Source organism: Cuculus canorus, chromosome 15, assembly GCF_017976375.1.
Source record: "Cuculus canorus isolate bCucCan1 chromosome 15, bCucCan1.pri, whole genome shotgun sequence".
Classification (NCBI taxonomy): Eukaryota; Metazoa; Chordata; class Aves; order Cuculiformes; family Cuculidae; genus Cuculus; species Cuculus canorus.
Genome location: NC_071415.1, coordinates 2,538,536 through 2,565,906, shown reverse-complemented (window position 1 = coordinate 2,565,906; position 27,371 = coordinate 2,538,536). Strand labels below are relative to the sequence as shown.

General features: G+C 55.4%; 1 protein-coding gene across 5 annotated transcripts; it reads right to left on the bottom strand.

Annotated features, from left to right (window-relative positions):
- Positions 1-178: 178 nt before the first annotated feature.
- Positions 179-25,591, bottom strand: PRR35 (proline rich 35). 5 transcript variants are annotated; one of them, XM_054081055.1, is made up of 3 exons: positions 25,470-25,591; positions 5,025-6,736; positions 179-3,986 (listed from the first exon to the last, which is right to left on the bottom strand). In XM_054081055.1, the coding sequence occupies exons 2-3, from the start codon at positions 6,644-6,646 to the stop codon at positions 3,053-3,055; spliced, it is 2,556 nt and encodes an 851-aa protein (XP_053937030.1). In that variant the 5' UTR covers positions 6,647-6,736; positions 25,470-25,591; the 3' UTR covers positions 179-3,052. The 5 variants fall into 5 exon arrangements, with proteins under 5 accessions (XP_053937030.1, XP_053937028.1, XP_053937027.1 ...); XM_054081053.1 differs by lacking the exon at positions 25,470-25,591 and adding an exon at positions 19,539-19,631; XM_054081052.1 differs by lacking the exon at positions 25,470-25,591 and adding an exon at positions 19,279-19,505.
- Between the last annotated feature and the right edge of the window lie 1,780 nt (positions 25,592-27,371).

Sequence of the window (27,371 nt, the reverse complement as noted above, 5' to 3'; positions counted from 1 at the left end):
AAACCCACCCGTGCAAACACCGACTATGTACAGCCAGTGTCAACATCTGCTGATGGTTAACCCTGAGCCTCCAAAACCTCTGGGATGAGGAGCCATAGCATGGGGCCGCAGGAGGATCAGGCTAAGGCTCCCGGGTGAGGAGAACAAAGCAGACAGCAGCAATGCCTGCTCGCAGGTTTTTCCCTTTAATGGTTTGGTTTGGTTTTGTACATTCGTAAAACTGTGAACATTAAATACTGTGTGATCAGCCTCCACCTCCTGCTTGCCCCCCCAGCTTTCTGCAGAGGCGAGGGTGACCGTGAGCGATGTGGTGAGAGCTGCTGGCGCCCGCTCCACACACAGGAGATGTGCCCAGCTCACAGCAAGGGCACCACAGAGCAGGGCAGCATCCCAGTTTGGGTGCCAGGATGGAGTTGGGGCTGCAGTGGGAGAGGTGACTTGTGTGCAGGCAATATCTCAGCTGAAAAGTGGTGAAAGGCAGCACTGCCTGGTGGGCTGGGCACGGGTCTCCTGCTGAAGGGCAGGGCTGCTGCTCACAGAGCTCAGCTGCTCCTCAGATGTCTCGGACCTCCAAGATGACCAAATTCAGTTGTGGATCTGCTAAGAAAAACAGCACAATGCTTGGAGCTGAAAGGAGCTGGGGCTCCCAGGTGGGCAGAGGGACCTACACATCTTGTTGTTCCTCAGAGGAGGTGAAAGCTGGATGGGCAGGAAAGGATGTCACGGGAAAAATGGGCTCCAGGTTTTGGGCTGTGCCTGTGGGTGCCCTGCTGTGTGCTGGATGAGGGTCCCACCATGAAAGATGCACAGAGAAGCTGGTGTGGGGGAGAGTGAGGAGCCCCAACATATGGGAATGGAAATATGGGGACCTGCTGGTGCTGGGGGAGCAGCAGGAGCTGTGTGAGCGAGGGTGGGTGACAGACTTTGTACAGGGTCACAGAAGAGGCTGGAGAGAGGCTGCCAGGCCGTTGGGAATGGTGAATGTGAGCAAGATGCTTGGTGTGGGAGGGACTGCTGTGCTACTGCTGTTATGGCATCCGAAGATGACAGCACTATTCAAACTCAGAAAGAAAGGCCCAATGCCACCTCCCCTGGGCTCTGGTGTTTAACATCCTGCACCCAAGCTCTGCTGTCTGTTCTACTGTAGTCTCATGACCTTCATTTGGGCCTTGTGGCCAGGGCCATGCTGGGAAGCAGCAGGATATGGCCCATCAGGAAGAGGAAGAGCTGGCTCAAAAGGGCCACAGTCCTGAGCTGAGCCTTTTGATGTTCCCTGCCCTGCATCCCCACGCTTTTCTCCAAAGAGAAAAGATCAATAACTCCACAGGCCTGTGTGCTCTAAGCAGAGTCATTAAGTGAGAAATAATTCCCTTTGAGGAGGTGAAAGTTTTGTCCAGAGAGCAACCAGGTGAGAAGAGCCAACTCTTCCTGTTGTCTGAGTCCATCAAAGTACTTGAGAGTCCCTGGACTTGGGAGTCACCAGTCTCACATGGAGGCTTCTGCCTTCTTCAGCCACCTGCAGTCAGATTGTCCACTTTGTGCCCAGAGAAGAGCCAATGTCAAAAGCTCCCTTGCTGTTCCGTGTAGGTCCCTTATTCGTGGCTTTACTTGCTGTCCTCTTTGTCCCACTCTCCCATACCAGCTCTTCTCATTGCAAAGAACAAGCTGCCAGGTCAAGTCAGTGAAAGCCCTGGCTGCTAACAGAAGACCCCATCATCCCCTGAACAGGGAGTGTGGAGGGAAGAGGGAAGGTATCTTGGCTTTGCCAAGCTGAGGAGAGCACATTAAACCTCCCACAGTGGGAGGGAGTCCAAGAAATCCTGCCCCAAGCATGGGGACATCCTGAGCCAGAGCAGATGCTGCTCAGCAGGGTGGCAGGGACAGGGAAGTGCAATTGCCCTGTGGTAGGTGCCAGCCTGCCCCAAAGAGGCAAGAACACAGGGAGAAGGTGCACCTTTCAGAGAGGCTGGTTGTCATCCTGCAAGAAGCAGGTACCTGCCCAGGTGGTGGGCTGTCCAGTGCTCTGGCTGCTCAGCATCATTCCAACTCAGGACAGGCCAAGTTTGTCCCTTCACAGTTGTTTTTAGGGTCTTTGCCCCTTGAACAGTGTGGTTTGTGGCATCATCTCACCGGTTTTGCTGTCCCATGTGTCGTCATTTGGGGGATTAGGACTAGTGAGCAGGAGCTCATGGGAGCTGTAGTCTGCAGGATCAGGGCCTTTGGGAGAAGCGTGCATATCTGTGTGGGGAGAGGCCATGGGGGCAGAAGGAGGGAGTGTCCTTTCTGTGTAAAGGCAAAAGAAGAAGCCAGACACTGGAGGACCGGTGGGCAGGAACAAATCCCTACAGCCCAGCAGTCCCCACACATGGCAAATGCCCTTGGCAGGAGAGCTCGGGACCCGGGCAGGAGTTGTGGCAACATGGCTCCTGTGTCATCTTGTCATTGAGACTGGGAGGATGTTCTTGTTTCCACAGTGTGGAGAGTATCTGGCCTCTAGGTCAGTCCAGCTGGGCATCAATTCCTTGTTGTGACCCTCACGGGGCCGTGCGGCAAAGCCACCGTGTCTCTGCTCTGTATGAGATGACAGCAGCACTCTGAGCTCAACCATGGCTGGTCTGAGGCTCGGCCTCGCAGGTGCCCTGTCTCTCCTCTGCCCGCAGACCATGGGAGCTGGGTTGCAGAAGTCCCTGAGTGTCTCTGACGACAAGGCTGGATGAGCCTTCTGCTGAAAGCTCGGTGCTTTTAGCAGTTTGCTTTTTTTGCCTGCCAGTGACTTCCCTTTGGAAAGGAGCTCCAGGACCAGGAGGCTGAGGCTGTGGAGCATGCAGAGCCCAGGAACACCGTCCTTGACATCGGTGTGAGACAAGGACTGGTTTTCTATACCCAGTGGAGTCAGCCAGGGGAGCGTGCTGGAACCCCACGCAATGTCGCCCCAGCCAGGCAGTGGTTAAGATTTCATCCATGGGGAAGAGGGGGAGTGGAGAGGTGGGACACTAGGAAGGTGAAGCATGAGGTGGTCCATGAGATCCAGGAGCTTTCAAGCAAAGTGGACTTAGGGGTCGGCATGCAGAGGGCTGTGGACACACACTGTGTCTGTCTCACTGGGAAGGCTGCAGGACAGGGAGCGCTGCATGGCTCGGCAGCCCAGGGGCCCATCCTCAGTAGTGACCGGGAGCTGAGGGCCCTGGGTAGTGCTGGATCTGCCATCGGAGCAGAGCAAGACACTGGAGTCTGCCTCACACTTGGTGGTACGGCTGTAGTAAGGCTCCATCACGTGCCGGAGCTCCAGGGGCATGGTTAGCGGCAGGACCTCAGCCTTGATTACAGCTCCCAGCTGAGCCTCGGAAGAGGATGCCCGGAGGCTCTCAGAGCGGCTCATCTTGATCAGCAGATCGATGGTTTTGTTCTCAGCCTCAAGGAGGCAGTTTGGCAGCCCCCCTCCATCTCCAGCCTCCCCAGTGGCCATACATCTGTTGAGGGCCCCTTGGTCTTTGCTCTGGAGCTTCTCACTTCCCAGGCTCATGTTGCAGGGCTCCTTCTTGGCCGGCTGGACCTTCTCCAGACCTTCAGAGGATCTCTTCACCGAGAGGTCCAGAGGCCCCTCGTGGGATTTGGTGGCTTTCTCCAGTGCCTGGTGGATGTGGTAGAGTTCCCTTCGGATTTTGACCAGCTGATCCCTCAGCTCTTTTTGCCCAGGGGTGTCCTCCTTTGCCAGATCAGACAGTTTCTTCTCTACCTCTTGGTACTCCTCTAAGGTTTTGGACAGGTCCCCTATAAGCATGGTTGTGGCCTCAGAGTTTATCATGGTGGCAGAAATCTCTTGGGGTCTGCTCTGCTTGCGTAGGTTGTGGTCGAGGCCAGCACCCACAGAGGGAAGAATGTTGATGTCATTGCCCCTCTCTGGTTCCTCAGGCCAGCCTGCGAGGACCTCCGTGTGCCAGTGGTCCAGGGCCTTGGGGATGTGGCCAGGGTTGGCTTTTGAACCACTGCAGAGAAGAAGTAGGTACAGTCAGTAGGGGAAGAGATAGGAAAATCCTTGAACATGTGTCCAGCATTGCCAGATTCAGCCAGGGTTCCTCCACTGTCTGCTGCTAACATGAGGCCCTTCCAGGAAGGGCTTTGGTCTGAGCATGCAGAGCCCTGGCTGGACCTGCTTTGGGCACTGTTCTCCCAGGAGGTGGATGGACCCTGACACAGGCTATTGTGTGAGACCCATCAACAAATGGAGAGACCATCCTGGTGCTAGTAAGAGATTGCACCTCACCCAGCCAAATCTGGATTCTCCTTCTTGGAGCACCGGAGATTGTTGATGAAAATGACCATCCCACAGTCCTGAAAGCCCAGTTGGAGGAGATATCTCCAGCCACCCTGAGAGCAGGGAAGAGGCAGGTGGAGACAGAAAACCATGGAGAGCATCTCCAGAGAAAGCTCCTCCAGGTGCCAAAAGTGGTGGGTTTTACTGTGACATTTTTCTTGGAGCCACAGCTGGACTGGCACAGCCAGGGGAGGGATGGAGATTTGGTTAAAAGGAGCTGTGCACATTTCTAGCCCCAGGTAAAAGGAAATGTTTGGAAACGTGACCCTCCCTCTGGGCTTTGGAACCAGAAGGCAAATCAAAGGAATGCAAATGTGTGTGTTTAAAAATAGGTAATGATTGTTTCAGCAGCCCTGGGATATCTGGGGACCTGAGAGGACATTTCCTCGTACCTGGGGAGTGCAGGTCTCACCGCACAGACACCATGGCAATTCTGGCTCTGTATAAACCAGGAGAACATGAGGGACAGCGAGTAGTGACATCGCCCAGGTGCTTGGGTACAGCTGAAGTTTCTTCAGGTCCTTTGTTCCTGGGGGGCATCTTGGAGTGGGCATTGGTCTGGACCACCAGCCTGGGTTGTGCTCAGCCCTTGGAGACTTATCTCATGGTTTAGGGGCAAGTGGGGGGGGATCAATAATACGGTACGGTATGGAGATGTTTAGGGCCAACCGGGTGTGAGGAAAAGGCAAAGACATCACAGGTACCTTACCTGCTCTGGTAGCTGAGTTTTCCAGGCATCAGCCTTTCAGGTCCTATCAAATCCATCCCATTGGTGGTGAACTTTCTCTTCAGGGGATTGCCTGAAGGGCTGCTGGTCTCCAGACAGGTCAACACTGGTAGCTCTGTCTTCTGGATGCCGCTGGGGGCAAAAGCACCATCCTTCATCCCCACCATGTTTTGGTAGATGTCAGCAGCTGGCTTTTTGTGTAGGTTGTTGAGACCCAAAGCTGGGTTGCTCTCCTTCTCTTGGGACAACCATTTCTCCTCTTCTTCTTGCCCCAGCATGACAGGGTGGCTGCGCTCAGAGGCTGGCTCCTCTCTGACACCTTTGGACCAAGGAAAACCTGTCTTCAGAACTGGTACCTTCAGCAGCCCTGGTTTGGTTGGCTCACTGGGAGTTTTGGCTTGGGGTGGTGTGGGCATGACAGAGCCCACCAGCTGCTGGGCTTCTGGCTTGCTGGAGGACATCTTGCTTTCAGTGGAGCCAAAGGTGTGCTCAAAGAACAAGGGGTAGTAGAAGCGGGGAAGAAAGGCTGAGCGCTCAGGGCTCTGCAGATGCTGGAAGTGGGAGGCATGTGGGTGCATCAGCTGGGCCGTGGAGGCCAGGAAGGGCAGCTGTGCCAAGTGTGAGTGTGTTGTAGCACTGTTGGCCATGGTGGGACTCAGGTAGGAGAAGAGACTGGGGTTTAATGGGTAATTAATACCCAGCAGTGAGAGGTTGAGGCCCTGAGGTTCATGGTAGTCACTGTAGGCTGGAGGAGGGTAGCACGGGATGATATTGCTGTCAGTACAAGGTGGGGAGACCTCAGGTGTGTTCCTCCTTTGCCCATTTGCCACCAGCTTCCACTGCTCCATGAGGATCCCACTGCTGGCCAGGCATTTCTTTGGCACTTTGCAATGCTTTGGTTTAGCATCTAGGTCTGGGGAGGCCATTTCCCTGCTTTTCATGACATGGTTTTTGAGGGAGAACACATCTGTGATGATGAAGTCGGGCTCCACCTCCTTGCAAGGCTTGTCTCTCTTGTTCTTGAAACCAAAGACCAAAGTGTTTACTTCTGGTTCAGCTGGGTCACCTTGGCAACCCGCCTCTTCATTTTTATCTTTCTTCTCTCCTGCATCAATGTCCCTCAACAGGCCAGCAACATCCTCTTCCTCCTCTTGGAACAGGCTGCCTTCTGCACCAGCTCCTTCAGCAGGCAAGATCTCTACCCCTGATGTCGGCTTGTCCTCATGGCCATCCCTGACGGAGGCCTGCTTGGTCTTAACTGACCCTCCTGACGTGGCCGAGGAGTCGCAGGTCTCCTGCTCGTCCTGCTGCCCGCGCATGCGGGAGGTCTCTGTTGCGTGCAGGAGCCGCAGCTCTGGGTGGAGCAGATTGCCCTTCTTGTAGGGCCAGTCAGACTCAATAAGGAGGGAGAGGGAGTTCTTGCACAAGCTGTACTTCATGTGGTTGTAGAGGTGGGACTTCTCCATGCAGGTGAAGGGACACTGGAAACATTTGTAGTTGTACGGCTTTCCCCATGGCCTTGGGATGTAGTGGGGCTTTTTTGGCTTCCTCTCCTTGTGTTTGTAGACTGAGGTCAGCTTGCAGCCCACGTTGTCCTTGGACATGGTGCTAGGTGCCTGGAGATGGCTCTTTGTGGGAATGGAGGGGCACGGCGTGTGAATCTTCCCACACCTCTCTGGGAACCACTGTGTGCCCTGGAAGAAGGACAGCATGGAGCTGGTGAGCTGTGCCTGTGGCTCCCTGGGATGATGGCTCTGTTCCATGGGCACCTCCTGGCCCCGGGGAATGGAGCGCGGGGGACCTCACTGTGGAACTACTATGTTTGGGATTTAAACCCAGGCAAGCAATGGAATTTTTGCCTAAACCCTATTGGTACACCCATACCCGCTGGTCCCATTTTTACCCTTTTTCTGTTAAATGACACCAGAGGAAAAGGAAAACAAACACTCCTAAAGGCGTTGAAGCTAAACCGTCTTGAGCTGACTTTGAAGCTCCTGGATGACATGCCTGCCCAGCTGGAGCCTCACCGGGGCAGCCCCAGGCCAGCCCAGGGATGATTCCCCTGCTGAGGGCAGGGAATAGAGGAGAAATTCTCCCACAGTCCCAGGCGCTGCTGTGGGCATGGACCTGCATGGCTTTGCCATCTCCTGGTGTGCTGCAGTGCCAGACCTGACTGAGATGTTCCCAAACTAACGTGCCAAAGCTGGTGCAGAGCTGGGCTGAAAGCAGATACCTACAACCCTGCACACGAATGTGCAGTTGTGGCACAAAGAGACAGATGGACTGGATGGGGAGAGGCCACGAACTGACTGCCTTTTACCTGACATGGAAAGGTGGTCCTGCCTCACCGGCTGCAGGGGCTGACCCTTGCCTGGGTCCCCCTCCTGTGCTAGAACAGAGCAATCCAGCCTGGAGACCCAGCCCAGGCTAGAACTCACCTCCCCACTTCCAAGTGTCTTTCCTGAGATCAAAACGTCTGAGAAATGTCCCCGCAGCCCCTGATGCAGGGTTGGCCACTGCAGCCACCTGGGGATGGCGGGTTGGTGCCTGTCACTCCGTTCGCTCCAGCTCCTCACCTTGCCCTGGAACCACATCTGCAGATGCTCTGTGCTCATAATATTGGACTCCTCCACACAGGGCCAAGCAGCAATCTCCTGCAGTCGCAGGGTATCTGATGATGTGCATGCCTGCATCACCCCTTAGATGCCACTCTGTCCTGCAGGGACTCTGGCTTCTTCCCCATTGGAACAAACCCTGCATTTCTTTGGAGAAGGGCAGTGAATCTGCAGGCTCATTCTGCGTGAATGGGGCTCATTTCTCAAAGGCCAAATCTGATTGGACATCAGGAAAAATTTCTTCACCAAATGGTTTCTCAAGCACTGGGAGAGGCTTTCCAGGGAAGTGGTGGAGTCTCCATCCCTGGAGGGGGTCTAAAAGGTGGGCAGACGAGGTACTCAGGGATCTGGTTTAGTAGTGGACATGTATGGTTGGATTCAATGATCTCAAAGGTCTTTTCCAACCAAATGATTCTATGATTCTATGAATCCTTCCTTGACATGGCAGGTCTCCCCCAGGAGACCCTGCAGCCAGGCTGGCACAAGGGTGCACAGCTGGGAAGAAGAAGGGGCAGCAGCATCTTGGAATTGCTGCAGACATAGCAGCCAGGGCTGTTCACAATCTGCTGCCTGGCTTTTCAGAAGGTGGAGATGAGTTTTGCAGGGCCTGGAAGGGACAGAGCATGTCCCTGCCCACCAGGGCACATTGTGGCTTTGGGCAGCCAGGACCAGGAGCTGCCCCTACAGCAGGCATTGCTCCCCACCAGACCAGAGTGCGCTAGACCTGACTCATCCCAGCAGTAGCCCATAACCTGGCCACATTCCCTGCAGGGCTGGGGGGAGCAGGGCAGCTCCCAGTGGGGACAGGCACAGCAGGGATCCAAATGGGATCAACAGATCAGGGGGTCATGTGGCAGTGCCACTACACAAGGATGTAGGTGGCCATGTGGCTCCACAACGCTCTACTCACCTCCCCCGTCCTCAGGACTCGCTGCTCATCCCATAGCCCTGTGCTTTCTCTCCTGAATATCCCACTCCAGGTACACATCCCTGCTTTGGCCACAGCCTGGAATACTGCATGCCTTGCAGAAGCGGTGGCACCCAGAGACAATGCCACCAACCTACGCGGAGGAAATGGCTGTGCTTGGCTGAAGGATGCTCTGCTACCCGTTCTCGTCACCACCGGCTTCAAGGGGCATCACCTTCCCCTGGGAGCATGGTGAGAGCATTCACATAGTGGGAGAGGGCATTATCTGCCCTACCCTTCCCACTTTCTTCCTGATATTTGCCATCAAGCAGCAGAGAGTGTCTCCTGCCTGTGATGGAGACAAGGAACAAGCCACGCTGTGGCTTCGCAGTGTGGTGCTGGAGGCTGTGGGACAGGCTAAGCCACAGGTAGGGTTTGGGGACAGTCTTCTGCATGTCCATATATGTGCTGAGCTGGAAGCCGGCCCTGCCACTAAGACCTAGTCTTGCAGAAAATAGGCAGAACCATCCCCTCATGATGACCGTGTGTCCCTTGGGATTTTGCAGGGGGCTCCAGGGATGCAGACCTGACCTGCAGCAGCCAAGGCTGATTTCTCCTATTGCAGGATGCACAGGCAGAGCTCAGAGCCTCCTGCCTGCAGGTTCACCGCAGCAAGCGACAGCCTGACTACCTGCCTGGAGGGACACACTCGTCCTTGAGCCCTCAGACACTTTCTGCGTGAGTCACACCTGTGAGAGCTCTGCACACCCGCTGCGATGCTCACGGGAGCAGAAGGGATGCGGCAGCAACTGCGTAGGATGAGGTCCCTCTGAGTATCACTTTCTGGCTCCAACCACCGAGCCTGGGGTGCCCCAAGCATCCTGGCTGTGCCCTAGTCTCCTGCCCCATCCCCGGGTACCCTTGCCCTGCTGGAGGGCCAGAGTGTCGGAGCGGGGAGCCGGGTGCCTTGGCCCCGCTGCGATGCACGCCACCCGTTTGCAGGTCAGTTGAACAAACATTTGTCGTTTATATGCCAGAGGCAGATTAAATCTTTGCTGGGAGACTGGAACTGGTTGTTCCATTCCTGCACACCTGATCCTCCTTCTCCAACGCTGCTGCAAAAGCCGTTCCCCTCCTGTGCCAGGCGATGCCGGGGACAGCAGGAGCCGTCCCTCACAAGGACAGGCAGCTTGGCTGCTTCCCGGCTGTTGCAGAGAAGAACGGCAAAGGAGAAGAGGAAAGAGCAAAGAAAAAGAAGGGGAGAGGGTGAGAAAGTGCCTGGCGTGTGAGCCAGGCAGACTCTGGCAGAGTGGAGGCATCCCCAGAGCTGGATCAGGCCCTGCGGAGCTGGGAGACAGGCGTTGCGGCTCCTGATTGCTGAGCAGTTCCCGCACCAGCAGATCTTCGTGGTCTGCTGAGTCTCTCTCTGCCACAACACATTATTTCCAGTGGGCTGTCAGCTCGGGCGGTGGGGGCCGTGCCTGGGGGCAGCGCACGGCAGGGACCGCGCACCTGTGCCTGGGAATTGCAGCATCCCCGCTCTTCTCCCCGGGACTGCCGAGGGGAGAGGGGGGCATGGTCGGATGGAGGGAGTGGAATGGCAAAGGGAGAAGAAAGAGAGGGAGAGACAAAGGGAAGGAAGAAGGGAGAGATGCTCAGGAAAGAGATCTGCACTCTCTGGTGCTCCGGTTCATTAAAAATCCCAGCCTGAGCTCCAGACATGGATGAAGAGAAGCACATACAACCGTCAGGACAGCTGAACTGGATGGCATCAAAAGGCCAGCTAGCTTGTGTCTCTAATCACAGCTAAAAACAGATGCCCAGGATGTAGGACAAGCGTCTATGTTAGTCCTCCTAACCCCTCGCCACCTCAGCACAGCCCCCAGCAGATCACACCTCCTCGCCATGAACCTGGGAGCTCTGGGAATCTTCAGCCTGCAAAGCATCCTGCAGCAGAGACCTCCTGGCACACCACAGAGGGCTTCTTCCTTTGCCTTCTCAAGCCAACTGGTCCGCACAAGTTCTTTCGATGTGCCCCAACTGTCTGGCTGGAGGAGACAGTAGCCGCAGCCTTTGTCCATCCTCCAGCCACATCGTTCACCATCACACCATCACACCCCTGATTCACCATCTCCTTTCCAGGCTGAAGCTGGACACAATGCCAAGCCCTTCCAGACCTCTTCTTCCCTGAGCTTCCTGATCTGCAGCAGCTGTTTGCAAGCAGAGGCTCTGGCTGGTGGGTTTCCTCTATCCACACAAACCGTGGCTCCAGCCCTCTCCACCCTCACCTAGGCCTGCCTGTGCCCACTGCTAAGAAGAAGGAGAGAGAAGCTCTGTTCAAGCGCAGCAGTCTGGTTCAAAGCCAGGTCTTCTGCAGGCTGTCAGGCCATCAGAAAAGCTCTGCAGATGTGAACCTGTCCTGACAGCTGCTTTCGCAAAACCCCAAGAGCTTTTCTGGCTGGAACAAAGACCTGATCTTTCTTCTCTTCTTTGCCACTGTCCTCTGAGTCCTCCAACACTGCACGTAGGCTGCCAGGGAGTAGCAATGCTCCCATGGAAACTGCCTGCCCTCAGCCTTCCTAGATGGCCACAGGATGAAGGGGCTCTGGCAAGAGTCTGAAGTTCTCCATTCAGTGATGCTGAGCTGAATCTCCTGTCTTGCCCCTCATCCTGCAGCTGCAGGCTCCCGTGGTCCCTCAGGAACCGATCCTGTCCTGCACAGGTGGCAATTCTTTTGCGGTCCCCTGCATCCCCAACCCCAATGGCAGAGACAACTCTTCCCTGCACTGACATAGAATCATAGAATCGTAGAATAGTTTGGGTTGAAGGGACCTCGAAGATCCAGTTCCACCCCCCCTGCCATGGACAGGTACACCTCCCACTGGATCAGGCTGCCCAAAGCCCACCCAACCTGGCCTTGAACACCTCCAGGGATGGGGCAGCCACAGCTTCCCTGGGCAACCTGGGCCAGTGCCTCACCATCCTCACAGTGAAGGAATTCCTCCTTATGTCTAGACTAAATCTGCCCCTCTCCAGTTTATACCCATTGCCCCTTGTCTTATGACCACAAGCCTTTGTAAAAAGTCCTTCTCCAGCTTTCTTGTAGCCCCTTCAGGTCGCTATAAGATCTCCTCAGAGCCTTTTCTTCTCCAGGCTGAACAATCCCAACTGTCTCAGCCTGTCCTCATATGGGAGGTGCTCCAGCCCTCGGATCATCCTTGTAGCCCTCTTCTGGACCCCTTCCAACAGCTCCATCTCCTTCTTATGTTGAGGATTCCAGAACTGGACACAATACTCCAGATGAGGTCTCACAACACCATCTACATCCACCCTACTTCTCCCTTCTGGGCTGTCCAGGTCACGCGTGCTCTCAGGGCCAGCATCACACCCATATGTGCGGTCCCAGCATTGTCTTGGTGGCAGCAATGGCCATCACAGGGAGCTCGCTGCCCTGATGACCGTGCTGGCCAGGATGCTACTGTGGGGAGAACGGGGAGGGTGTCTTTTCTGACCCCACAAACCATCCCTTTCCTGCCACTACTCAGACTCTCCTAATTTGGTGCTCCCTGTGGGTTTTTATCCCTTTTCCACCAGTGCTGAGGCCAGAGCAGCCAGAGGGGAGCGGGAGCCACCGATCAATACAAACCACTTCCCTACGCTACACGCTTTTGCCGCAGGGGCTGCTTGGCTATTAGCAGATATCTTGTCCCTTTTTTGTTTTCATAGCCTGGGGTTGTGTGATTTGAGCTTTTAAGCTTTTATTGGAGGCTGGGAAAAGAGCAATTGGCCATGGCAAAGCAGCAGGCATTCGGCAGGAGAGGAGAAGCCTGGCTGGTGGGGCCTGGGAGCTCTGCACCTCCCGAACGGCTGTACTGAATGGCTCTTGTAGAGTCACCGTGTGCAGCCATCCTGCTGCCTTTGCCTTTGGGGGTCTCTACGTCAGCAGCTTTGAAACTGTTCCCACCTTGAGACATGCATTCCTCTGACTGGGGTTCAATTGTTGCACCAAAATCTCTCCTCCGTGCCGTGGCCACAAAATGTCATCAGAAAGGCCCAGAGTTTCCCATCTGCCCCAGACTCCCAGTCCTTCCATGTCTGCCCAACCATGACATCCTCAGGTGTAAGGACCAGAGGCTGTGACCCGTGTCCCATAGCTCAGCATGGCTCTGAGCATTCTTCATCACCAGCTGCATGTGGGTGGGGTCACCAAACCCTCTGCTTCTCATCCCAGGGAAAGGCAAACTCAGCATCGTGGTCCAAAACGCTGATAGCATTTGTGTTTCCAACCTTCCCTTTTCCAGCATTTGGGGGGCTCTGGGGTTGCTGGTTGGGAGAGTCCTGTTCCCTTCACAGACAGGTTTTGGTGAGGGCCACCTGCAGACTCAAAGCCAGTCTGTAGCCCTTCCCGAACCCCAGCCCAGGCAGGAGGTGGCTCTGTCTTTGTGAGCACTGCCGAGTTGCGGCTGTCAGGGATCACCCACCCGGCCTGAGAGTGTCCCTCAGGTCAGATGATGGACTTACTCCTTGCTTTGTGTGACAGCCACAGCACCTTCACGCATACAAGTCTTCCCTAGTTTTGGGTCAAAATCTTTTCCCTTCTCTACCATTGTTCAAGAGGTGTTTCTGTATCTCTGAGCTCTCCTGAGCACCTCTGCCTTCAACCTCCATCCTGAAAAAGCAGCTGTCTCTCCCTGAATCTCCGTTAGCCTGAAGCCTCCCCGGGGCAACCCCAGCCTCCTATGAAAAGCACACGTGGTGGCAAGTGTTCAACCAAGTGACAATGGGTTGGAATCATTGTCTTCTGCCTGTGACACACACAGCACAACTCACAGGCTCCTTGAGAGATGAGATCAGGCCGTCACCGCCTCCAGGCTACTCTCCAGAGATGCGAGTGTCCTCCACCACGAAAGGCTTTCCTCCCACAGCCTTTCCTGCTGCAAGCCCTTCAGGGGAAGAGACAGGACCTGGTGAGGAGATATAGCACTGTCTCTCCGCATCATATCAACCATCCGCACAAGCTTGTGCCTGGGCCCCACTACAGGAGTCTCCTACACCTTCTCCACCTCCACTTCTACCTGCTAATGGAGCCCCAGGAGACTGCAGGCTCCCAGCCATGGAGTCAGTGGCTCAATGGCAAACAGGCCTCCAAATCTGTAAAGACATCAGTCTCCAAAGGAAGCTGTGAAGCTGGGTGGAGGGGAAGGTGGCTGTGTGCAAGCCAGGAGGGCCAGCAGCACGGCTGGAACCCAAAGGTGTGCAGAGGAGATGGTTTCTGAGACGGGCGTGGTGAGCAGGGAAAGATGATGAACATCTGGAGAGATGTGGGGGCACTTGAGAAGCGCATGCAGCTGGAATAGGAAGGTACAGTCCAGCTCTCCTGTGCAGTGAAGTCTGTGTCACGCCTGTCATGTGCAGGGCTTCTGGAGGTCCAAATGGCCCTGCAGCGCTACCTTCCCTGTTCCCAGGGGCTGGGAGGGTGCTTGGTGTAGTCACCTTCATGCTGGACATGATATGCTGTGCATAAATAATTTCTATAACTTCTTCTAGTTTCTGTGACCCCTGAAGTATCTTTCCTCACTTTCAAATTTCTCCTTCTCCTGCTGGTCTGACAACCCAGGACAGTGTCCCACTGCTTGTGACCACCTTCTCTGGGAGGTGCCCTCTCAGCCTTCCCCATGGCAGACCTCAGGGGATGGTGGCTCATCTCCAAAACCCCCTTCCTCCTGGTCACCCAGGCTCGTCCTCTCCCATGTGCTGTGGCACCCAGGCGGCAGTCTGAGCAAGGCAATGTGGGGCTCAGCTCTGTGCTGATTCCCCAAATCCACCTCGTTTTGCCATCACACACCAAGCCATGTGAGGGTCCTCAGTGTGGTCAAAGACATTGGATTATTTCTTCTGCGCCACTGAGAGGATGGGTCTCCAGGCCGATTATGTGCACAGTGCACCTTGCCACCTCCCCTGGAAAGCAATGAGGTCTGTCACACAATGAGGTGCATTTTGTCACCCCCAGTCCCATCAGAAGATCCATGTCCTTCTCAAACTTCTGCAATCAAGTTCCTCAGAACCAATACTTAGAAATGTTGTCTTCCTTTTCCCTTTCCATTTATCCTTGGACAGTTCACCCTCCTTAAATGCACTGGGGATGAGAATGATGCGAAAGGAAGAAGATGCCTTCTCTGCTTTGCTTGGGCTGACCTAGAAGAGCCCCGCTCTTATTGCCTCTCCTAAGACACCCCAAAGCTGGCTACAGGTTCCTGTCTTAGAATATTTCCGTACCCTGAGCTCTCTCTCGTGAACATACCCATTGTGCTGGTACGAGCTACTTATGTGTCCTTCTCCACCAAATCTGTCTCCATCTTGCAACCAGAAAATTCACCTTCTTGGAGTTCAAATCCACCCAATGTCCTCTGAGGATGAAGCAGAGACCCTGCACTCCTTCCCTGCCTGCCCACCTTCTCCCTTGCAGTCCAGCCCTCTCCTGCTACTGTATGTATTCATTGTGTATCCTCACTTGCCTCATTGCCTTTGCTACAGGAGATGATGTCCTCACAAGGACATCACAAGCACTTCCTCCAGCCTTCCCCATCCATATCTTCATGTTCCCATTCAATGATTCTTGCTTTCTTCAGGGTCTTTCCCATCCGCTCCTCTTGGTTCAGCTCCTGGCAGACAGCTTTCTGGCTTCGCCCTTGTGGTGGTTGTGGGTCCTTTCCTGCAAAGCTGCCTTTCAGCCTGTTGGCCCAGGACATGTCCTGCTTCACAAGGTTCCTCCATTCCACATGCAGGACTTTGTACTTTGCCGAGCTCCAGCAGGTCACTGCCAGCCCATTTCTTCAGCCAGCAACTGCACTTTGCATTGCTCAGCACAACCCTTTGAGCATGGCAGCCCAGCCAGTTTTATCTTTATGTTTCCAGTTCAGCCACGAGGATACTGCAGGAGACCACATCAGAGGACCTTCTAAGGTCACATGAACACCATTCCTTTCTCTCGCCTTATCCAGGCAGTCAGTCATCTCCTTGCAGAAAGCAGTCATGCTGCTCCAGCACCGTTTGCCCCGGTAGTTCCAGCCTGATGTTGGAAAGGATGTTGGGAAGGATTTGCTTCACAGCCATCCCAGACTCCAAGATGAGGTTGGTCCACCCTGGATGTTCCCTGAAGGGTTTGAGCCACTTGTGCCACAGGTCACGTTGAGCCACGGGCCACCACTTTCTTGCAGGGCCTCCTATACACCTCAGCCAAGCATGGGGAGGAGCAAGCAGTGCTTGGAGGATTGCTCGGTTGTCCTACAGCTGATCCTCCTGGACTTTCATAGGTGGGTCAGCATCCCTGGGGGCTTCCCAAGCAGCGTTCTGCCAGTGACAGCCACCAAGCTCTCATTTTGGTTCACCCCATGCAGCCAAAGAGCCTTCCTCCATGCATGCTCGGGACACAGATTTACTGGCAGACACATTCATTCACTCCCTTCCTCCCACAAAGACAGCCCAGGAGGGCAGGAGTGGGCAAGAGAGGGCGGGAGAGGGGACTGCAGGCACAGCCCGACTACACCTCTCCTTCTGCTTGTCTGGGATTCTGGCTCACTCAGGGCAATCTCCAAATCTGCTGACTGATGAGAAGCTCGAGATGAGCTGTCAGTGTGCATTCAAATCCCAGGAAACTACTGTGTCCTGGGCTGCATCAAAAGGAGCGTGGCCAGCAGGGGAGGGAGAGGATTCTGCCTCTCTATTCCTCTCTTGTGTAGACCTCATCTGGAGTATTGTATCCAGTTCTGGAACCCTCAACATAAGAAAGAGATGAAGCTGTTGGAACGGGTCCAGAGGAGGCTACAAAGATGATGCGGGGACTGGAGCGTGATACAAGGACAGGCTGAGAGAGTTGGGGTTGCTCAGCCTGGAGAAGAGAAGGCTCCGAGGAGACCTTAGAGCAGCTTCTGGTGCCTGAAGGGGCTACAGGGAAGCTGAGGAGGGAATTTTTACAAAGGCTTGTAGTGACAGGATGAAGGGAATGGCTTTAAATTGGAGAGGGACAGATTCAGCCTAGACACGAGGAATTTCTTCATGATGAGGGTGGGGAGGCCCTGGCCCAGGGTGCCCAGAGCAGTGGTGGCTGCCCCATCCCTGGAGGGGTTCAAGGCCAGGCTGGATGGGGCTTTGAGCCCCTGATCCAGTGGGAGGTGTCTCCACCCATGGTGAAGGAGTGGAACTGGATGGGCTTTGAGGTCCCTTCAAACACAAATCATTTTGTGATTCTATGATTCTAAGATTTAAGCTGAAATCTGATAAACAAAACTAGTGTTTGGGCTGCTGTGCCAGTCCGGCAGCGTTGCGTGCAGCACAGACCGCAGCACCAGGACAGTTTGGAAACCACATCCATAAAATCCAGCCCTTTGTGAACCCCGCAGTGAAACAGCCCCAGTCAGGACCCTCCTCTGCTTTTCCCTCTCCATCCATAGGTGAGCCCAAGGAACTCCAGCTGCCATCTGAAATATGAAAGGGGAAACGGTTTGCTGCTCCTTGGGAGTGTGGGAACAGCAAAGGGAATTGCAGAGCGGGAGAGACGATTGGAATCAATGCCAATGAAAGCGCAGGTGCTGGAGCAGCCAGAAGCCCTCTCATAGGGATAGGACCACCCTGGGCCAGGAGGCAAAGTCCGCGGGAGAGAAACGCTGGTTGTTCCTGTGGGATAACGCACTCCCAACAGAGAAGACAGAAGCAGGAGGGACACAGCCCTGGCAGGAGAGAACCAGGCAGCCCTTCTTTTTGCAGCAGCTTTGCAGGCAGATTCCTCCCCAAAACCCACATATTTAGGCTCCGGCAGGAACAGTTGCGATGCTGCGGGCTCACCTGCAGGCAGCGGGCGCCTTGCTGCCTTCTGCCTCTTTCTGGATAAGGGTTGGGGGTTTTTAATGCAGACCAAGGCAGCTCCCAGGGTGATGCTGCCTGGTGGTCTTGCTCCCTGCCTTTCTAGCCCTTTCACCCCCCTCAGAAAGAGCAGAGCAGCTCAGTCCCCGGCTCTGCACCATTGGCAGCATTTGGGCTGTGGCACAGGAACTGGAGCAGAGGGATCTCGCTGACGGCAGCCTGAGATGCCGAGCGGGCAGAGAGCACTTGGCCACAAAATCACCTAGCGAGGCCGGTGCTGGCCGAGGAATGACCAGGAGGAGTAATAACGGCCTGAGGCAAAGCCACCGGGACTTTACCAGGGATGCTATTAGCTGGTGCATAAAGCCGGGAAGGCAGCTCATTAACCGGTGCTGTTCCATGGGCCCCTGTGAAATGGCTGTGCAGCTGCGCTCCTGCGGGTTCCAGCACCGCGCGTCGGAGGATGCTGGACTGGGGATGTCAAGAGTAGACACCTTGAAAGCTCCCGAGATGCCCACCTAGGAAGAAGAATGACTTTCTGCCTCCCTCCTTTCAAACCTGGATTCCCTCAAAACCACCTCTGAGTCAGGCAGGGCTCGGAAATGCCTGGGGAGTCCAGGAAAGGGTGAAAAGATCCAAGGAGGTGGAGGGGTGTGTGTGTGACACATCCACAACCTCCCACCCTGAATTTTCACAGAGGGTAACTCAAATCCAGAGATGAGGGAGCGGGATGGGTGAGAGCAGAGCAAACCTGTGCATCCTTGCAGGCAGCACCGAATGGATCCCAAACCTTTCCCCAACCCAGTCGACGGCTTTATACCCCACTCCGACAGACCAGACTGACACTGCCTTGCTATTTGTTTTTTCAAAGCCCAAAGAAGGCTCTGCCCGCTGTGAGGTGCTCCTTCTTACATGACCTCTGGATTTAATTGCCAATATCACTGCAAACACGCGTTCTCTGCTGCAAAGCTCTAGATTCCTAGTCGGCACCATTAAGCATTTCAATAACAAACCTCCTCCAACAGAGCAGTAGCTCGGTTTAGTTTTCACTTCCATTAAGGATTTAAAAGAAAACAAAATCACAAATAATACAGATGATATTGTCTTACTGCTAAATTTCACCCTTCCCCTCTGTTCATATTTCTTTTTCGCAACTGCAAACTGATCCTCTCTCCAAGCCTGCAGGAAACCATCTCTCCGCTTGATCATTATACGAATGCGAAGAGGTAAATACGTTAAAATCCCTCTGTACTTGGTGCTTGCCGAGGCGAGTTCTCAATGCATTGCTTCATTTTTTGGGGGAGCAGCAAAGTCAGACCCTGCACCCACCACACGGTCATGGGAACCCATCCAAAATCCACCACAAACTTCCCACTGTCAGAGATTCACGTGAGCACACTTCCAGTGAAGTTGATCGGACGTGTTATTAGGAGAGCAACCCAAGCAGAAAGGCCCCATCTGACCTCCCCAGTGCCAAGCGCCTTTGATAAGAAGGAGTTAGAGGGCTCGCAAAGAGGCTGGCAAGTTGGATCAAAGAGCATCACTTGGAAACGATTGCATCGCTGCACGCAGTGGTCTCTCTGCCCGTTCCCGCAGTTTGCATATCCCGGCACCGGCTCCTGCCTCCTAGCTGAGTGCCTGGACGCAGCACGGCACCGGGCTCGTCACAGGACAGTTGGGCTTTTTGGGGAGAGCACCAAACCGGTGGGAGAAGGAGGCTTTAAACAGCAGATACTTTCCCCGCTGGGTCTTCAATGCGTTTTCATTCATACAAAGACCCTCAGCCACCCGCAATGCCTTCCACCCCCCGCTCACCCTGTCCAGCCCCAAAGCAGATTGAAATGTCCAGACTTACAGCTTGGCCCCTGTTCCTGTCCCAGCCGGGGCCGCGCTCAGGGCCGGGGGGCTGCGGGGAGACTGGGATAACAGGGCGAGGGTTGTCACCCGCGGCTGGGACCTCACCGAAGCGCAGGGCAGGTGCCTTCCTGAGCTGCTCCTGAGCATTTATGGGGTTGTTTGCAGGAAACATCAAACTCGAGAACAGAAGCGCCAACCCAGAAGTCATTCCCCCCCTTTGCCGTCCCTCCCCACCCTCTCGCTTGGTCTCATTTGTACCGATTTGCCCCGCAGGCTTCGTGCTGATTTGCTCTGTCCCTGGCAGGGCTTCCACCGTGCAGGGGGAGCAGACGGGGAGCGCATGGGGGGAGCCAGCCGTGGGCAGGGTGGGGGCAGAGGGACAGCCCAACAGGAGCCTGGCTTGCCAAAAGCAGTTCAGACCTAGAAAAAGCTTTACTGTGCACAGACGGAGCAGGCTAGGAGCAAAACCAGCTGGGCTGGAGGAGAAGGTGCTCCGGGAGAGGCTGGTTTGGGGCTGGGTGCGTGCCTGGTTCCCTTGTGCTCTGCTCCTGGAGGGGGGGGAGGCAGGGACAGGGGGGGAAAGTTAGTCGTGAAAATTCCCCTCCCAACATCAGCTTTCCCTACTGATGAGTGACGGGCAGGGTGCCAACCTGGTTTTCTCCGGCATTAATGATTTACCTGCTCCAGCCACCAGCCTTGCCCTGACAACTCCTGCAGCACATCTGCAGGACAAGTTGCCCCTTTTACGTGATGCAATGGACCTCTTGGGCTGGGACAGCCCCACCATCATCCTCACACCATGCCCACCCTGGAGCTTGTTCCCTGGGATCCCTGTGTGGGGCTGAGCACCATCACTCCTGGAGAGAGACAGAAGCCCCCCAGACCTTGAGTGCCTCCTTCTCCTCTCGCAGGTCCCTTTCCCCCACACTGGTGAGCCCCCACGCACCCAGTTTTGGCATCTGGTTTCCACCTAAGTGTATTCTCTGGCTGGGAAGACCAGGGGCAGCTGTAGACGGAGAAGTTCCTTGCAAGGAGATGCTGCATCTGGCCCAGACTGGGGTCAGACTGGCCTGACATGAGGTTGCTTAATGCAATTCCTTAAAATTGGACCTTCACAAAGCTGCCCGATGCTCTGGCCCAGCTCATCTCTTTGTGGCCAAGTGAGGGGACCCTGTGCCTCCCCTCGCTGCTGACCCACCAGTCCCTGAAGCCTGGCTGCGTCCTTGGGTTAGTATTTCCCAGAGTGCCGATGCCGACGCGCTGGATGCGACACCAGGCATGGCACCGCAGGGCCCTGAAGCTGCCCTCGGTGCCCCCTCAGCTCCGCAACCCCCGGGCCGTGGGGGGCACTTGGCTTTGCTCTTGTCCCCGAGCTGTGGCTGGGACAGAGCCCTTCTGAGGCACGTTGCGGGCGGATGGCCCCAATCTGCTGTGGCACAGGGCCACCTGTGCTGGCTGCCCACGCCATCTGCGAGGGGGGGAGCTGGCTGCCGTCCCCCCGCTGGGGTCAGCGAGCAGAGGGACAGCCGGGGGGGGCACGGCTGACTCGCTCATCTGAGGGTGCTGGCACTGCCGCCCACCCCCGGTGGGAGGAAGAGGAGGGGATGGGGGTAACCCAGGATTGGGGTGTTCTGTGGGAGGAGGACAGTCTGCACCCCGTTCCCCCCCCATGGCTGCAGCATCGCACTCTGTGCTGCCTCTGTGCTTCCCTTGTGCAGGTACAGACCCCAGTGAAGTGTATCTCTGGGATGAGGACCCTCCCCACGCTGTGCACCTGGCCGAGCACTGGGTCCCATCCTCCTGGCCGGGGCTGGAGCAGGGGTGTCCCGAGGGGAGCAGCCGCAAAACCCTGTTGGCTACGAGCTCTGATCTGTCCTGCTGCTTGTGCTGGTGGCGATTGACATCCTCGTGTCCCTCCCTGATCCGCTCCAGGAGCATCCTGAGAGGCCACGGCCGGAGCCTGCTGCGTGCCCAGTGCTGTACAGCTGCTGGCACTGCAGCCACCGCTGTCCTGCTCGCAAGGGACAACATCCTTTGATGAGCAGACAACGAAGCCTGTCCTGCGCTTTCCTACAGGTAGTCAGAAAGTTTTATTCATCGCTGGCTGCTGGAAAGGTCACAGTGTCCTCCTCCCCCTTCTATTTCTGGCCTGTGCCCTTTCGCCGCCAGAGCAGGGAAGCTCTCCCGTCCGCTGGACCCCGGACACGTTGTCTTGGTGTGGCTGCATCACTGATGCTTTGGCCCCGGCGGTGTGTGGGAGGGCTGCGGGGAGGATGCTTTCCAGCTGCCCACACCGGTTGGGCTCTTTTCAGATCAGAAAAGCTGCTGCTGGGCAATGAGAGCTGTGCGCGGCCTCGGTGCCATCAGTTTCACAAGGAAATAATGGGAATTTGGGTATGCAGGCAGCATAAGTGATGCTGCTGGAGTGTCCTTGCTGCAAAACCCACAGGAAAGGGGTCTGGTCTGGGCATCACGGGCACAAAGGTGCACCCAATGTCATGGTGGGGTGGGGATAGGCGTGCCATGGGGAGAGTGGGTCTGGAGAGACCACCAGGAGCACCAAGCCCAGGGGCTCGGTCCTTCAGAAGGCAGGCAGCTGCCAGCGGGTCTTAGCATCCCTGCTTCTTCTGGGCTGGTTCTGGTGGTGGGAGAGTCACAGGAGCACTGGTGAAGCGCAGGCTGTGGGATGCTCCTGGGTCTTACTGGTGCCACCACCCAAAAATGAGGAGCAAAAGGGGGCAGCTCTCATAGACAACAGGAGACCCAAAAAAGGGATTTGCCCTGAAGATTGCCCATTGCTCAAACCCTGCAGTTTTTTCCCTAAGTATGGGAAATGCCCAAACCTTCACCTGAGCTTTTGATTCCTGAGGGATTGGGCAGGACCAGCCCAGGGACCCACTGGGTTTCCCAGCCACAGTGTCCTGGGATCACCCTGGACCCAGTTCTGTGTGCATAGATCAACTTGCAGGTATACGGGGAGACATGGGAACCCTTTGCAGCCCAGGGAGTGTGGCTGCTGACCCCATAGCTACCCAGTTCATCCCAGCACATCCTGGGAGGGCTGTGAACCCAAGAAGAGCTACAGCTCCTGTTTCCAGCCTCTGCAGCTTGCCCAGGTGGTGTTGTACCATTAGACTCAGCCTTGTTGTACAAAGCCCAGTCTTTTCCAGCTTTGGACCAACCTGAAGAGGCTTAAGAAAAGCCCCGGGGAGACTTTTCATGCCTCTTTGTTCGTGCAGCAAAGATATTCCCAGCCTTGAATCTATAGATCGGCCCTTAAACCAAACCAACCTCCGGGGACCAGAGAAACAAAAGTAGATTTGGGTTGCGGTTTGTTGTGTTTGGTATTTTTTTCTCATTCTTTTCCTGCGCAGACAGCCTTTGCCCAGGAGGGGTTAGCATGAAAAATGCATATGGGGACTGGGGGAATGGGGGAGTGGTAGGAAGAAGCTATCGATCAAGTATCTCTGAAAGCCACACAGCTGTGCCAGCCCCTCTGCCAGCGCTTCCCGGCGCTCCCAGTGCCAGGCTCGATGCCCACCCCAGATTTGGGCTGGGGCAGCTGATATCGTGCCCAGGAAACCACATGCAGCCCGGAGAGGGACCCATGCCGGAGAGCAATTGGATGCCTCTGCAGTCCCTGCACTGCCCGCGGCTCCCTCCAGCCAGGCTTGCATCTTGCATCTTGCTCGTTGTGGTATGGCACGTTGGAAATCTGGCCCTTTTGTCCCCAGATCTGAAGGATGCTGCTCCCAAGCTCTTGTAGGGTCATGGTGAGGATCTATGGAACAACAACGGCTCTGCCCTCTGTGCCCATCAACGCACCCACCAGCCCCACTGCTCTGTACCTCCCTGCTCCAAGCAGATCATAAATAATAACAAGCCCAAGCCTAACACAGACAGCAGCCCTAGTGCCAAGTCTGGCAACCAAGTCCACCAGCATGAGAAGAGCAAGCTGAGGGCATCTCCAGGTCCAGCAAGCGCTGGTGCAGACGGGGACCAGGGACACAGGTCCTGCTCTCAGCTCTGGAGCTGCCCTGCTCCCTGCAGGGCTGGGGTTCCTATACAGGCAGTGCCACTGAGAAACCCAGAGTACAACCTGGTATGATCCCTGCACTAAGGCAAGGCACTGTAGAGGCTAAATCTTCTCCAGATGGTGCTCATCAAGAGTGGGAATGTCAAGGGAATGGCGATGGAGTGGATGCTTCAGGCCTCACCACCAAAACCACAGCTGCTAGGTGAAACCAATCTGAGATCTGTGAGAAGGGGCAGGGCTGACTTTAGACTTCAGTTTGGCTAAAAGAGCCCTGAAATTTGTCCCAAATTGAAAATCTAGGATGGATGGGAGAGGAGAAATGCATTGGGAAATGGGGATGATCTGATCCTACAAGGGGAAAACAATCCCTGACATCTTCGCTTCTCTCTTTGGCTGAGCACAAGTGCACAGCACCGTGCATCTCCTGCTTCACCAGCGGGCGCTGGGATGGGCACCCAGTGGTCCCTGCTTTGCCAGCCCTTTGCTGGGCTCCTGCACTGGGGGATCCTCCCCGCTGGGGGACACAGCTCGTGCCCTGCTTGCGGCTGGGATTTTGCAGCAAGGAGGCTGAGCACAACGGGCTTAGTTGGGGAGAAGAGGAGGAGGCTCTGGAAAGCCATGGGGGTTTGCACTGCCCTCATTTCAATGGCGCAAATCTGAGAGCATTTGCCACCAGAAAGGTTTTTCAAAGGTCCATCAGCCATCCCCTTCACAGAGCTGAGGGAATGCAGCCACCACCAGCCTCTGCCTGGTGTCCTTTCCTCTCCCAGGGCTGGGGTCCAAGCCATGGGCTCAGGACTGAGCTACTCAGTGCAATCAGATTTGCCTCCTCATCCAGGAAAAGCTCGTGGCAACACAGAGAGTTTGGCCCAAATCACTGACTGCCTGGCAGGACACCCAGCACAGACCCTCAACTCTAATTACAGTCTTAATTATGACCTATGACTGGATTCTGATGCCCTGATGAAAAGCTGCTGCCCTGGGCAGACCCCTTTGTACGTGCGCGGAGTCTGCAGCAAATGCTACTGCTGTGAGGGGGCAATGGGGAAAGGTGAAGCACAGGCGGGGAAACTGAGGCACAGAACAAGGGAACATCCTCAGCCTGGCCTCCCCTGGACACAAAGAGCAGTTTTATCATCCATGCAATTGCAGGGAGTATATAAGCAGAAATGCCTCAAAACATTCATTTTAATGATCTTCCCCCTCTTTAACCTATTTCCAACCACAACCTGGGATCGTGGGGTATTGCCCAAGTATCCTGGAGATTGGAGAGTTTTCCAGCCCCAAACACAGCCAGGGACTCTTTCAGTCCCCACAGCCCCATCAGACACAGCTAATACCCCAAAGAAAACCCAGAACACCCCCCACACTGCTGTAAACCCTCCATGGCCATGGGGAGCACGGAGCTGTTGCTAGGATTATTTTCCATTCTACAGGACACAAACTATCTCAGGCACCAAGTCCATTCCCCACCGGGAGGCTGGGTATATGGGTTAGGGAAAGCCACAGCAAGTGGGCAGCGTAGACCCCTCCGTACACACACAGACACAAGCACAGACACTCGCCCCGCACGCATTGTTTCACGTTTTGCCACCGCATTGCCTCCAGCACACGTCCCGCGTTCAGTCCAGTCTGGGAACTGTTCCCTTCGCAAAGGAGATTCCAGCACGGGGAAGTGAAGGCAGCCGAAGCAGGCACCGGAGGCAGCGGGCTGAGCACAAGTGCTTTGTAAAGTTGTCTGAGAATTCTTTTTGCTCCTTTGTAAAAGGCAACGGGACTCCTGACGTGGCCGGGACGGTGCCTGGGTGGGAGATGGCTCAGAGATTCAGCCCAGCAGGAGCTGCGTGCTGCCACAGCCAATAAATGTGAGCACACGAACCTGCGGCTGGTTTGGGATGCTCTCCAGCTCACGGTGTTTGCAGGGACAGAGGCTAAGGTTGAGCTCTGCCAGCCTCCATCTCCCACACACCTCACTGCCACTCTGAACTCCAAATTTCACAGCATTGCTGGCACCAAAAGGTTAAACACCCACCCCCCCCACACTGACAACACTAATAATTGCCCCATCCCACCTGCCTGCACAACATCCAAGTCCCTTGCACCTTCCCCCTCCCCAGGACAGCCTCCTGGGGAAGGAGATGACAAGGGCTTACCTGCGTGCAGGACTCCTCTTCGCTCTCCGCGGCTCTGCTCTGCCTGATGTTCACTCTATGAAAGTGGGAAGCGTTTTAGATCATGCAGTAGGTTATATATTGTCTGCAAGTCTGGCCCTAGGGCGTCCATCAGTTGGTCTTGCTTTGCTCCTGCCCCTATATGGAAGATGCATCACATGCTCCGCAGCTCCCAGCTATCAGCCTGGCGAAGGGGGAAAAGAAGAAGGAGAGGAGAAAGGGGGAACAAAAAAATTAAAAGGATCTTCATCATCATGAAAGAGGCAGAGAGAATTTCTCAGTGGAAAACCCACCAGCCAGAAATCCCTGCCTGACCCGAACTTTCCCCGCTCTCCTTTTGTTATCCCTGGCTCCCAGCAGTCCCCTTTCATCTGCTGTTCAAGGCCGGCGAGATGCGAAGGCGCCTTTGCCTTGATCCCGCGCCTGCCTTGGTGCGGAGCAGGTGAGGGGCTACAGCTTCGCTTCCAAACACCACCGTCCCCGGGCAGCTCTCTGAGTGCAAAACATTCCTCCCTGACCAGTAATGCCCCCAGTGCTGCCAGGGAGGGCAAAGCTGGGCGCTCCCAGGGCTTTCCAACCATCCTTCCCTGAACACACCCAGAGACCAGGTCCTGAGGCACCAGGGCCACCGTGCTGGGGCAAAGTTGCTGAGACAGCATCTCCTAGAGCTGGGGGCTGGCCAGGAAGAGCTCTGTGTGGTGTCTGGACAGGGTAGCACTCTTCATCCATCCAAGGGAAGGGGTGCAGGTGAGGAGCCACTGGAACATGGTCAGGCTTGCCAGGTGTCCCGGCCACCACTGTGGTGGGGACGGTGAGAAGAGGCAGGAGGCTGCTGCACCTCCTGTCCTGCCTGATGTCCCCAATGGTTTGAGGAACTGAATCCAGCAGGATCAGAGCATCTTTCTCTCTTTTCTCCATCTCCAGCCTCCCCAGCAGCCAAGTGCACTCCCGGTTGCATGGCATGGTGGCCATAGTTTGTGGGCAGAAATCCCCTTTCCATCACCTTCACCAAATTTTACCTGGTGGTTTCTCAGCCCCTGGTGCCACCCCACCAGCTCCCCAGAGCAAAGCGCCAGTCCTGCCTCTTTGCTCACCCTCTGTGCCTCTTGGCTGGGAACTAAGTGGGGCACATTGTCATTCCCAGCTGGAGCTCCTCCAGGAAGGCACATCCCAAGGGACGTCTCTGGGTCAGCACAGGGTTTGTCACCACATCACTGTGGCTTGGTTCTCCCAGTAGCCATGCGGGTGACTTGGCCTCCCTGTCCTCAGCAAGGGGTCATCAAGGTACTGACATCCCTCCCAAACCCCATCTTCCTTGGAGCAGGCTTTCTCCTGGTGGGCTTAGTCACATACAGCACAGATAAATAATTTCTCTACACATACTTATGTGTTCCCAGCTGTTCTATGAATCATAGAATCACGGAATCCTGAGATGGTTGGGGTAGGAAGAGAACCAAGAAACTAAAGCCCATCCAGTTCCATCCCTGCCGCAGGCAGGGACACCTCCCGCTGGATTGGAGGCTCAAAGCCCCATCCAACCTGGCCTTGAACCCCTCCAGGGATGGGGCAGCCACCACTGCTCTGGGCAACCTGGGCCAGGGCCTCCCCACCCTCACAAAAAACCATTTCTTGCCAAGATCACATCTCAATTGCCCCTCTTGCAGCTGAAAACCGTTCCCCCTCATGCTATCCCTGCACCCCCTGATCCCGAGCCCCTCTCCATCTCTCCTGGAGCCCCTTTCAGTACTGGAAGCTGCTCTAAGGTATCATGTTTCCTTTTTCAAATGTTTCTATTTGTGTTATTCTAAGGTTCAAAACCTAAGAATTTCTCATTTAAAACTTGGTTTGCTCCCTTCCCAAAACATCCCCGCCTGGCTGGTCCGG